The sequence below is a fragment of the Anomalospiza imberbis genome, chromosome 16, assembly GCF_031753505.1.
Source record: "Anomalospiza imberbis isolate Cuckoo-Finch-1a 21T00152 chromosome 16, ASM3175350v1, whole genome shotgun sequence".
Lineage (NCBI taxonomy): Eukaryota > Metazoa > Chordata > Aves > Passeriformes > Viduidae > Anomalospiza > Anomalospiza imberbis.
Genome location: NC_089696.1, coordinates 2,792,165 through 2,805,259, shown reverse-complemented (window position 1 = coordinate 2,805,259; position 13,095 = coordinate 2,792,165). Strand labels below are relative to the sequence as shown.

Sequence of the window (13,095 nt, the reverse complement as noted above, 5' to 3'; positions counted from 1 at the left end):
AGCCCATTCCACGGGACGGGCTGCGGCAGGGGCTCGGCAGTCGCAGTGGCAGAGCTCGGTGCACCGCGGCTCTCCCCGTTTCCCCACGGAGGGGGCTGAGGCCGAGGAAAGGCAGCGCCAGGCTGGGAGCAGCCCTCAGGAGGCCCCTGTGTGCCACACCTCGGCCGGGCACCCTGCTCGACTCTGGGCCAATTGCTCAACATCTCGTTTTCCCATTTCTCTCGAACTCCCCATCTCCCGGGGTTGCTTTAGTGTACATCATCGAGATGCAAGGGGCTGCGGTACTGGAGAAAGGATTTGGATGGGATGCGGGTGAGCGAGGAAATGAACCGCTCTGGTGAGAGCCGAATTTGGAACGTCCATGAGAGCAGAGCCTGGCCTCGATGAACACCACAGCCAAAAATAAGAGACGGAGCAGGTCTCTTTCGGTGAGCACTAACCACTTCCAGACCGAGGAGCTTTCAGGAGGGAGCCATGCCCACCGAACAGAGCCAGCTTTGTAATCCCAGGCCCGGGGGAGCTCACTGGAAAGCTCCGTGTGCAATTCACTCGTGCTAGCAGCTGATCTTTTGGGACTACGCCAAGCCGAGTGTTGTTTTGGAGGTTCATACCTAAGAAACAGCCACACGGAGCGGGGTTTGTGGGGCACTCACCGTTATGGATTAGGTGCAACAAACCCAGCACGAGTCTTTGCATCACTCTGACACCCTTCCGCTGGCTGCATTTCCACCTGGAACCAACTCCAGCCCTTCATCGAGATTCCCTGTGCTGCAGCCAAAACCAAAATGACTTCTGAGCCGGTTGCAAACGCTTCCCTCCTCTCGCTGTGCTCACTGCTACCGCCCGCTGACCCCACGGCACTCCCGAGAGCGGCCAGAGCTGTACCAGAGCTCTTGTACCTGCTGTGAAACACCTGAATCCTCCTCCTGCCTCACCCTGGGTGTGCTTTCACCGTTAACCATGAAATGTGCTCCTGCAGGGATCACAGGGGATCCGATACAGATCCTCCCCTCTGTCCAGGCTTGTTTCAGTTATCCTGGGGCTGGCTCCAGCTTGCTTCAATCGCTGCCCTGGCAGCGTCCCGCTCTGCATTTTAAATTCCCGACTGTGGAGAAGCGCAGGGAAGCACAGAGTGCCCTGCGCAGCAAGCTCTGCGGTGTTCCCCCAGGGTGGCTGCTCCGTCTTCCCTGCACTGGAGGAACCATGGGCTGAAACTTGCTGTGGGAGAAGCACCTGACACACCTCCTGATCACCCTACAGCCATGGACTGCTGTCACTTACTGCTGTCCACTGCCACCGGCAGTGGGGACAACAGTGACCGAGGGGGGACCGTCCCAGCCTGTGTGGCTAGAGGCTCCTCTTCCTCCCTGCTTTGCTCTAACGCACCCGGGAGGCAGACAGCGCAGGGAGCGCTCACACGAGTGCTGTGGGCAGATCTGTGTCCCGAGGGGAAGCCCAGCTGTGCGGCAGCGAGAGGGAAAGCTCCCAGCCCGCGGCAGCAGCATCACCGGCAGGAGGCAGGAGCCAGAGCAGAGCGGAGCAGGGTGGGCAGCCCGGGAAAAGAGCAGAGAACCATCACTGCAGCTTGACGATCAGATTTAAGAACCGTCTTCCACTCCAGAATTCAGTGAGGGGAAGGCCTTACCCACCCTCTTCGGTGGTAAAGCTCCTGCACCAAGCTCCAGTGCACTCTCGCCTTATCAATTCCCATGTTTCCAGGACGCTGTTCCTTACTGAGCGTACCTCCCCATCAAACAGACAGGGACTTAAAAAAGCCATGCCCGTCCAGGCTTCAGATATGCTGAATTTCCTATCAGCACTCACAGGAGACTGGAGGGAAGCCTCCCCGAGGCTGCAAGGACTGCACCCCCAGCCCCTCCTCAGGTTTGATTTCAGCTCTGCATTTCCCTTCTCTCCCTTGTGAAACATCTGCTCTTACCTAACACACCTGGCTATCGGATCTACATCGATCTCTTGGCGCTGCGGTCTCGCCACACTTGCAGGTTGTACTTAAAAATGATTCCAGTATTTGCTTCCCATCCGTTGTTTTTTTCCACTCTTCCCCGGGAATGGGCACCCAAGCGAGCTGCTGCCTGGGCCACACCAGCTCTGTGCTCCAAAGAGGACTCAGCTTATCCAAATCCGGAAGCGGTGCCGATGCCTTTAAAATGGAGGCTACTTAGAGGAATTAGTGAGATTGAGCGCAGTTATCTTAACCTCGGGCGGCAGGCTCCGCTGATCCTCACGGCCACCAGCCAAGTGGAACCATCCTTCAATCCAAGCAGTTTTACCAGCTTTTATTAGAAACACCAGCACATTTCAAGTTTCCTCTTTTTGATCACAAATATAGTGTTTTTCCTCTTTTTAAGTACACAGCATGAGACACAGCATCAGGGCTTTCCATATTTTTTTTTTCTGTTTTTTTTTTTTTTTTTTACAGCAATTTCTTTTGGACAAGCTTTGGGTTCAGTGTTCACTGACCTCACCCCAGCCCCAAATTTTGACATCTTGAATTGCTGAAGACAATTGTGTGGGCAGATGAATCCGATGGTAGTGAAAAAGGTACAAGAGTTAAAAGCTTGCAAGTAAAAGTTGAAGCAGAGACCCTCTCCAGTTAAAAAGGATGAAGTGGCGCCACAGTGCACGATTTTCACAGTACGGGGACAAAAGTTGAGATAAAGATTTGCTCTTTTCCCCCCGTTTTCCCCCACCAGTGTCCCGATAAAAACGTTAAGGCTGGAGGAAGCGCTAACTGGATGTGAAAAGCCACGTGTGCCCGGTGCTCCCAGGACAGCGCACTGGGCTCGCTGCGCAGCCCGGGCCGGGCACACGGAGCCGAGACGCCTCGGGCTCGGAGGGACGGCGCTTCGGGCTCCTCGTGGTTTGAGTTCACACCTATGCTGGGAAATTTTCCCTGGACTTTTTCACTCCGAGAAAGCAATTCTCTGAGGGGAGGAGGAGTGAGTATCCCAGGGACATGAGGGCATGGTGACAGGATATTAAAGGGAACATGTACATGATTTGTTATTTTTTATTCCACAGAAAACCCTCAAATCTAGACTCAGAGTTAACAGCAGAAAAATAGTGTTAAAGTCAATAGGTTCATATTTTACTGTAGACTAAATAAATTAGCCTAGAATTAACTCAATACTCTCTATTTTCCTTTCATTGGTGATCCTTCTCTAAATTAATGCAGTTTTTAAAAAGCAACGGCTATTAATAATTTATTCCAGTTAACCCTTATGGATGAACACCTGCGAAGAGTCGATGTCTGGGAACCATTCCCCTCTCCTCTCCCTCCCCGAAAAGGAAACAATCGCTAAGGGTGCCGTAAAACAGACATGCTAGCTACAATATCCATGGATCGTGCCTCTCCTACCGCTGCCTCTGGCTGCTCCGGGTCATGAGTGAATCGTCATAGCTATGTCTTACAAAGAACATGATCAAAAAAATATATAAATAAATAAAAACCTTAAACATTCTTACATGGATTTTAAAGAACAGAATACATGTTAAAAACTTCAGTAATTTATATCAATTTTAAGCAATACTTTATATACAATGGAAAAAAGACATGCATAGTCCAAATACAATGTTGAAAACAGCATTTTCATAACAAAAAACCCAAACACTAAGTGTTAATACCATGTACATGGATTCAAGAAGGACCACCCTTTTTGTCTGTTGCACACAGTTTATTTAACAATATGATATTATAAGTAAGAAATGAGTTTTTTTTCTTTTTACCATTCTATACAGTGATTGAATCTTCTTGGATTTTCTTATTTATAGTAATTATAGCGCTTGCATGATTTACACTAGAATTGCTTTCCTCGTTTCAAGTTTCACACAGAAGAAAGAAAGAAAAGAATGTTTCTTCTCTATCCAGATCAGCACGGCCTAAGAGTGATCATCCCTATTTTCATCTAAGACCAGTTTTATCAGAGAAACAAAGCAACAATTTCTACATCTGCAAGACAAGGATTTTGGCGTTGGCCAATGTGTGCAAGAGTCAATTCCTATCTTCCCAGGGGTAATACTTCAAACGCCTGCAGAGTTCACTATAGAAAACAAAAATCTTCCCGCCATGTGTCAAAGTTACCGGGATACGCTATAATGTTGCATTATTTCAGGAAACAGTTTCTGAATATTATTTTTTTTTTCTTCTTTTAAACTCAAATGTTTAAAGTCTTGAAAATACAAATAAAAAATATGAATATAATGAACTTGTTTTCCCCGTTAAAAAAAAGGTATGAGTCAACAGCAACAAAAAAATAAAAACCAAAAAAACCCACAAAAGAGACCAGATATTTTAACCGCCTGGCTTTAACAAAAAAATATATTCTTTGTATTGTTTTTTTTTTCTTTTTATTTTTAAACAGCAATTAATTCTTCCATCTGTAGGAAGCAGCAGTTCCATCTAGGATTCAAAACAACCCAGATGTCTGAATTTTTCAGTACAAAATATCCAAGAACACGAAAGGAAAGAAGAAACAAAAGTGATGCTCCCATAATGCTACAAACCCTCCACAAATTTCTCTAATGTGTCCCCGGTGGTGTCACCGACCAGAGACAATTCGTTAGACAACGCACTGCGGCTGGGGGTGTTTAGTTGGGGAAGCATTGCACTCTGTTCTGGGTTGCCCAAGTGTCCCTGATCCATGGAGCTAGCCATAGTGACTGCGAGTCCTGGGTGGGGGGAACCAGTCTGGGGAGAGACGTGGTGCGGTGACGGTTGGGGCTGTATCCTGGGTGACGGGCTGGAATGTGGTGGCTGGGACTGGGGACGGGGAGACTGAACGGGCGCTGGGGACCGCACCTGGTTGCTGAGGGAGGTGGCGATCTGCTGGCCAGGGAGATGAGACGCCTGCGCTTGTCCTGAGAGCATGTGCTGCTGTGGGCTCATGGGGTTGGGCTGCCCGGGGGACCCTATCTGCTGCTTCATCTGCTGCTGCTGCAGGATGCGCTGCTGCAGGGCCTGCTGGATGTTGGGAGCGCCGTCCGCCCCCAGGCCGGGCTGGCCCATCTGGTTCAGCTGTCCCATCTGAGCCATCTGTCCCATGGAACTCCCCTGTATGGATAGGTGCTGCTGCATCCGCTGCTGCTGCATGGCTTGGGGGTAACCTCCCGGGCCCTGGGGCTGCTGGAACTGGTTGTGAGCTGCCATCCCTCCTGCCATGCCGGCCCCTCCCTGCTGCTGCTGCTGCTGCTGCTGCTGCAGTAGCTGCCTCCTCAGGATCTCGCGGTACTGCGGGCTCATGTTGGCCATGCTGGGGTTGTGGCTGGGGTTCATGATGTTGATCGCCTGTCCCTGGGGGTTCATAGCTCCGATCCCTTGCTGCTGCGGGGGGACGCTCGGTCTCTGCACTCCGGCTTGCATCGCGTTCATGTTCTGCAGTCCCGCCTGCGCGTGCATGCCCGGCTGTTGCATGCCGGTCTGTGGCTGCTGCATCCCGGGCTGGGGCTGTATCCCTGCTTGCTGCTGCATCCCAGGCTGGTTCGCCACGTATTTGGCTGTTCTTTGCTTTATAAAAGCTGCCATAAGCTGAGGGTTGGATTTAAGGATATTAAGAACCTGCTGTTGCTGCTGCGGAGAACTCGGCGATTTCAAGGTCCTCAGCAAGTCCTGAAGTGCATTGGGGGTGATGCTCCGCGGCGGCTGCTGGACGCCCGGCATCCTGGGCCCGGCCACGGCTTGCGGCGTCGCCATCGGCATCACCGGTCTGGCCATTCCCGGCTGCATCGGCTGCTGCTGCGGCATCGGCGGCGACTGCCACTGCCCGGGCTGCATGTTGGACATCACGGGGCCGCTCACGGGGTTGGGCCGGGGTACATTCATGCTGACTTGCTGCATCTGGTTCACCGAGCCCACCGTGGGGTTCACGAGTCCCGCGCGGCCGGGAGGCAAACCATTGTTCATGTTGTTGACCCTGTAGAGCTGCTGCTGCTGCTGCTGCGCAGCCTCTCTCTCGATCTGCCGAGCCGCTTCCACGGCGGCTGGCGGCGGCTGAGCCGGAGGCGGCGGCGCGGAAACCGGGTTTGCGGGTTTTCCTGTCGAGACGGTGGTGGGGGGCTGGGTTCTGGACACGCTGGGAAAGCCGGCCGGTGACATACTTACAGGGGAGGGCTGGGGCTGGGGAGCAGGCTGCGGTGTCTGCGGTGTACTTGGCTGCTGCGTAGGGGTACCAGGCGTTGCTGAGGTAGGAGAAGGCAAACTTTGCTGAGGCACGTTTCGGGTGTTCATGGTAGCCATCCTTCTGCGCATGAGCTGAGCCTGCTGCAGGCGGTGCTGGATCTGCTGCTGTCGGAGCTTGTGTTTGATATTGAGACAGAATGGCACGGGGCATTTGTTCTCTTGGCAGTGTTTGGCATGGTAGCAGCAAAGAGCTATGAGCTGTTTGCACACCGGACAGCCACCGTTGGTCTTGCGCTTGCAGCCCTTGGTGTGCTGGACAACCCGTTTCATCTTCTGGCAGGAGGGCAGAGAGCAGTTTGCGTTGCGGCACTGGCAGGCGTGGACGAGGGACTGGATGCAGCGCTGGATGCTCAGCCGTCGCGACTCCTGGGGGCTCTTGGACTGCTGCTCTCCTTGGTTGTTGCTCTCATCATCCAGACCCAGGCCCCACTTAACCATCTTGTGGTCGTGGCTCTTAGTGTTGTAGCAGTTGATGCAGAGGTCGTAGTCCTGCAAGAAAAGAAAACGCAGAGCTCAGCTGCTGACAGGGCACGAACCCATGGGCAGAGAGCAGCGTGGTGCCAGGGGAGCAGCACCAGCCCCTGTGCAGGCACACGCTGGGTGCTTGTGGGCACAGCCATGCGGAGCGCAAGCAGGATGACGGTCACACGCTGTCAGCAGCTGCCACTTCACCTCACACCTGTACTCAGCCAGGGAAGTGGCTGCACAGCCTGTCCAGGCAGCCCGCAATCACAGCTCTCCACTGTGGCAGGTAACAATGCAACCGGGGCTATCATTGTGTCATTTTGCTACATGAAAAAGTCTTGCAGAAACTTTTTTTTTTCAATTTTTCCCTTTTGGTGACATTAACAGTTTATTTTTCTGTGATGCCTACTGGGATGCCAACACCTCCAACTAATAAGATAAATCTATGGTCACTCCTAAATGTAGGGTCTGGCCCTCCATTTATCCTTAGTGTAATTACTGACTAATAATTACTACCCTTAAATATGTATTTTTAAAAATCTCTAAACAACAGCAAGTTTCATGCACAGACAGTCACTTACCTGAAAACCCCCACATTTTTGCTGCCCTGTCCCTTTTTTGTCTGGAGGAAGGGCCCCCCCTTCCACAGAGGTACCAGAGGCAGCCTAAAGGCCCTTCCTCCTTCCACCACCTAATTCCCTGCGTGAGTCCAATCCATGTCCTGCAGCCTCGCCTCAAGAAGCTCTGCTCAGTGCTTTCCTCAGAGGGATTAATTAAGACTTTCCCCCCACAAACCTGGCAATAACTTGCGGTGTAAAAACGAGGCTGCACTTATTCAAATGTCTTTTGTTCAGCTACAGCCAGAGGTGAACACAAGTCCTCCAAGAAGCCTCAAGCATACCAGTACAGCCCCGTGGATAACCTCTCTCTAACACAGGTCCTGAAGTTTGAGCAGTCTGGGCTAGGGGAAGGTGTCCCTGCCCATGGCAGAGGGGTGGAACAAGATGGTCTTTGAGGCCCCTTCCAACCTAAACCATTCTGAGATCCATAATTCTTTAAAACTGAGTAAAGAACTTGTCTGTGCAGACGAGCAGTAGCAGAATAAACAATGCAGCAGGAGCTGTTCCAGAGCACTGGTGCTTTCCATGTCAAGCAACTAAAGTCACTTATTCTACAAGAAAAGGCACCCACCTCTTCTACCCTCTGAGGGGAGGTGAGGGCAGTCTCCTCCCCTTAAGGTTTAGCAGCCCTTTACCAGGATGGGCTTAATTTGGAGAAACTTTGGGATGTATTAGAAAAAACCCATCAAACTCAGCTGTAGGACGAGAGGGCCAAGTTCTGAGGTGCCCCACATGTATGTCAGACAGTGCAATGCCTCACACTCAGTGCAATGCCACCGTCCCTCACACTCAGTGCAATGCCACCGTCCCTCAGTCGGTGCGATGCCACCGTCCCTCACACTCAGTGCAATGCCACCGTCCCTCACACTCAGTGCAATGCCACCGTCCCTCACACTCAGTGCAATGCCACCGTCCCTCAGTCAGTGCAATGCCACCATCCCTCACACTCAGTGCAATGCCACCGTCCCTCAGTCGGTGCGATGCCACCGTCCCTCACACTCAGTGCAATGCCACCGTCCCTCACACTCAGTGCGATGCCACCGTCCCTCACACTCAGTGCAATGCCACCGTCCCTCAGTCGGTGCGATGCCACCGTGCCCACACGTACCTCGCAGACAGTGCAATGCCACCTGGTCTCCACGTGGTGCTTGCACTCGTTGCACGTGTAGACGAAGCGATCCTGCCCCTGGGTGTGCAGCTCCACCAGCATGCACAGCGTGGACCACTTGGAGCGGCGCAGGGAGGAGAACTCCCAGTGCTTATCTCTGGCCAAGGTGAGGAAGGCGTCTCGCCCGTCCATCAGGTCACAGCTCAGCAGCGGATCCGGGTCCACAATGGGGTGCAGAGTGTTAATCACAGGCCCGGCGTGTAAATGAATCACAAAAAACACCTGCAGGTAAATGGGGAAGAAACAAAAGGCAAAGAGGTCAGGTAATGCTGCAGGAAGGAGCTGGTGTTCTCTGCAGTGAGAACATTATCTAATTAACTTAGTTTAGGCTAATCTCTTCCAGTAAGTTGTTATGCAAGGGAAACATTCCTAGCCCAACCGCAGGGTTTATTCCTCCTGATTTTTCAGTTGTGAATATCACCGTGCCTGCGTTTACAGGAATAAACCCTTCTCTTTTTACAGCAGATTCCCACAGTACCTCTTTATGCTTCTCCATGGTGGCGTAGAGCTTCTGAGACAGGTCATTGGACACGTTTGGCATGCTGGGCTTCTTCTTGTTAGCTCTGCTGATGCTGCTCTTATTCTTGTTGGTTTTTTTGTTGTTCTTTTTCTTGGCATTCTTGCTGTCTCCCTGGCTCCCCTGCAATAAAGGCACAGGAAAGATGTTACACTTTGGAGAGCTCTCTCCCATTCACTGGGCTCACAGTGACACACTTCTGCTGTCAGGAATAGAACTTTGTTCCAATGCCTGCAAATCAGCCCTCCTGTGTTAAATATATCCTATCTTCCAGGAAAAATCAAAAGCCAAATTGGCAGGCAAACAAGTCCAAACACTGTTTAAAAATAAACTTTTAAAGTACGTATACATAAAAAAATTCCCATTTTACACTGATTGTTTTTCCTTCTCCACCATTGTACTTCAGCTTCCACTGCTTTAGGTCTTGCAGCTGATGATAAAATAATATGGACACAAATAATATGGACTTAAAATTCCAAGAGTGCAGTACTTTGCTTTACTGTGCATTTGGTGTGTCACATACTTGCTTGAGCTCTGATTTAATGCTTGTTTTTACTGAACAGATTTAGGGCTAGGACACAGATAAGAACATGCAGGATTTGAACTGAAACCAACAAAACACATTATCCTCCATCCTGCTGACTTCCAGCTGCATGTGCAGCTCCCAAAAAAATAATCTCCAAAATCTCCACTTGTGCCCAAGTTACAACACAGACCACAGTGGCCATACACCGAATGTTAGATGTAAGTAAAGAGAGTGAAAAATAGCAGATGATGCTATTTAGATGACCTGGGAAAACAGAAATAACTTTTAGAGTTCTCATGTCCTTAAAAAATCAAACCCCAAGCCCTCAGCAGGGAGGGCTCAGGAAAAACCCCTCTCCAACTTCTAGAATTTTGGTCATCATAAAATTAAAAATAAGCTACTGAAATACTTGGATATATATAAATATACACACACACACACACGCAAGCAAGTTCCATGAACAGTATGTACAAGCAAATACAGGGCTTGTCCACAGGCATATTTATTCCAGGAAAACAAAAATATTCCAACTGCAGAAAGCAATTCTATTTATAGACTGCTGCCATCCTTCCATTCCACTAATTAGGCTTGGACAGGAATTCCCTGTCCACTCCTGGGTTCTCTCTAACTGATTTTGTGGATTTTCTGACCAAACCTGTTTGGAAATTAAAATGAGGCTATTTTATGGGAAACCAGACAGAGCTCTAAGTGACTTGAAGTGACTGAGAAGTGACCTGTTTGATGTTCCCACCTTGACTGCTCCAAGTTTCCTTCCACTGATGGAATTGGAGCCTGCCCTCCTTTGCCTCCACATCCTAAAGCCCCAGCTGAGATCTTAAAGTTCAAACACCAAAGAAGAACAGACTAAAACTTATCAAACAAGCCAAGTCTAAGTTTTCTTTCTACTCCACCTTTTGCAAGTTTCTGTTTGGCAAACTGTACAAAGTATTGCAAGCTGTTTTAAGAAGTTGTAGGGTTGTGCCTGTACCATTTCACTCTGACATTCAGCCAGATCAGCCAGAGATGCTGACGGACGGTTCCTGGGGGAGCCTCAGCCCTTCAGAACCTTTGCCAAGAATTCTGAATATTTGCCACCTCTTTACTCCCCCTCTGACTGATACCTGCAGCACACGTTCACTTGCAGGGAGCTTTCTCTCCACACACACAACATTCAGGACAAAGAATTGAAGACAGATTCTGTGCCATTTCAGTACCGAGACCCATGTGGTGCTTGTACCCATGGGGATCCCCACTGCTGGGCAGTTTTCTCCCTGAAGTGACCCAGTTTAAGTGTCTGCAGGGGGAAATTCTCCTACTTTTAAATTTGCTCCTTTTCCTGAGTCAAGAGGCAAAGACCCCACTGTGCCATGCTTGGATGACACCTCAGCAAGCTGGGTGCAGGTTGTGTCCCCCTGCTGCTGCCCCAGGCATTAAGGGGGAGCTCAGGGATGTTCCCAACCACGGCTGCATCGTCTCATTTTAGGCCACAACTTGTCTGAGCTCACAGTGAACTGTTCTGGGCTTTTTCAAACACCTTTTCCCCGCTCCTAGATGCAGAGTAAATGCTCACACCACTGTTTTCCTTGACTTACTGGAAGTGATCCTGTTAGCAACAGAGGGCTGCTGCCTGATTCCAAGCCTTGTCTCCCACTTCTTTTTATACAGCAGTGCTTGCTGAACTACCTCAACATTCAAAGTCACATTCAGAAGAAAGAAAGTGAAAGCTTTTAACTTTGTGGTTTCATTAAAACATAGCCACAAACTGTATTAACTTTGAAAGAGCTGCTAAGGTTTAACAGAGGGAACTTTCTGACATCACAAAATCGATGGATTAAGGTCCATCCCTCCACATCAATCCCATGTAACACAGACTGAAGGCAAACAGTCACAGCATCTAAGCTTCAAGGGGGCTTTCCCCAGGTAGAGCTTTTGGTTCTACTTCAATCAATTACACTTCAGATCTTCCTACAGCATTTATTTTCAAAATGTCTTGCTGCAAATCTCAAGTGGAAGGGACAGCATAAAAGTGCTGAGACCATTTGCTTGCAGATAAAATCAAGATGGAAATAAAAATGAATGATGCCATTCTGTCCAGGGCCCTGGAAAACCTGGTTGTTGTTTTTTTGTGGGTTTTTTTTGGCTTGGTTGGTTTTTATAGACAAAGAGAAAATGCTGGTGAAGGAACAGCACCATCGAGATCAACTTTTCCCACCAACGCAAAGCCTGCAATAAACACTTTCAAATTTCAGCCCTTTACTGTTGCAAATGACTTCAAGTACCTGTGCTTAAATAACTGCCACATTTCATTCAGCTTTGAAAAATCCAGCACCTTTCAAAACACAAATGCTGGAGGTGCTTTGCAAAGGTGTGAACCAGAAGCTCAGCCAAATAACTGCAAGCAAATGTAGCGTGGCAAAAGCAGCTTAACACATTCCTCTGAGAAGAGAGATGCTGAACTGACATAAGTGACTTCTGAGTCTGTTAAAAAAACCCAAAGCAACAACCCAAGCCATCAGTAGATTTGTTAACCAAGAAGAAAAACAGAAGTGCAGTTAAAGGGACCCCTGATTTCATGTCTGCTGTCAACGACCTTTTCTAGTTTATTTGATGTGACCTCTCCGTATTAAAGCATTAATTACCAGCTTTGTGAGCTAAGGGAGAACATGGCACATAAAGCTAACCCACCTCTGTTGTTTCACTAGCTGCAGTGCTCTCTTCCTTCTTCCTCTCCTCCTCCTCCTGCTCCAGCTCCTTAATGCTTTCCTCCAGCACATTAGGCCAGAAATCACCTTCAAAGTAAGGCAGCTCCTTGGCACTGGTCAGCCTGTCCTCAGTTGCTTGTTTGAAGATGTCCTGTTGAACACATCACACCAGAGCAGGAATAAATAAATGAAGATCACTTAGCAGAGAGAGAGGAGAACCAGAGACAGCCCAGAGCTGCACTGAGCAGCTGGGCCTCACCCACAGCCAGGAGCTGCTCCTGCCAGGGCTCCTTTTCGGGGACAGCTCCAGACCCAGCCTGGCAATCCTGGCACAGCCCCATTCCCTGTTCCACCTGAGGATCAGTGCTGAGGCTTTCCTGACCCCATCATGCCATCAGTTCATGCTCCTGACATGATGGGAGATACCAAGATATCCCTGGAAAATGCAACTGACCCCTCCTTGGTTTCAAAACCCCCTTATCAGGAGGCCCAGATTTCCCAGCTCTTTGCCACCTGATGACAAGGCTTGTTAGGGGCTGTTCTTACTCCACACATTTAGGAACTGTCACTTGCCATCTAAACATCAATTTTTTTCCAGCACTGCCATTACCATTAAGGAATTCTTGTACATTTTAGCATGAAAGGAGTGGCAAATGCTCCCTTTGCCACCTTCTACTTATTTCCATGGGTACATGTGTGATATTCTGCAGTTATGAAAATCATTCTTGCCATAAGGAGCTCTTTCATTTCACACTAGTGGGGCCCAGCATTTCACGTGCTCCTCCAGAATCACCAGAAAGAAACAGCTTCCACAAACCTTGACAAGCTCCATATTTCCTTGCCTAGAAAATGCAGTGAAAGAAAAATACACAAAAGCAGGTTCTTGCAGATTTCCCTTCAC

The 13,095-nt window shown here is 49.5% G+C and overlaps 1 protein-coding gene across 7 annotated transcripts in view; it reads right to left on the bottom strand.

Annotated features, from left to right (window-relative positions):
- Window positions 1–2,281: 2,281 nt before the first annotated feature.
- The window catches only part of CREBBP (CREB binding protein), a 97,186-nt gene continuing 86,372 nt past the window's right edge, over window positions 2,282–13,095 (bottom strand). For all 7 annotated transcript variants that reach the window (XM_068206566.1, XM_068206572.1, XM_068206567.1 and 4 more), the window contains 4 exons: window positions 12,178–12,345; window positions 8,928–9,089; window positions 8,390–8,671; window positions 2,282–6,685 (listed from right to left, as the gene is read on the bottom strand). In XM_068206566.1, coding sequence (XP_068062667.1) covers window positions 4,517–6,685; window positions 8,390–8,671; window positions 8,928–9,089; window positions 12,178–12,345 — 2,781 coding nt within the window. In that variant the 3' untranslated portion in view covers window positions 2,282–4,516. The remainder of the gene's footprint in view (window positions 6,686–8,389; window positions 8,672–8,927; window positions 9,090–12,177; window positions 12,346–13,095) is intronic.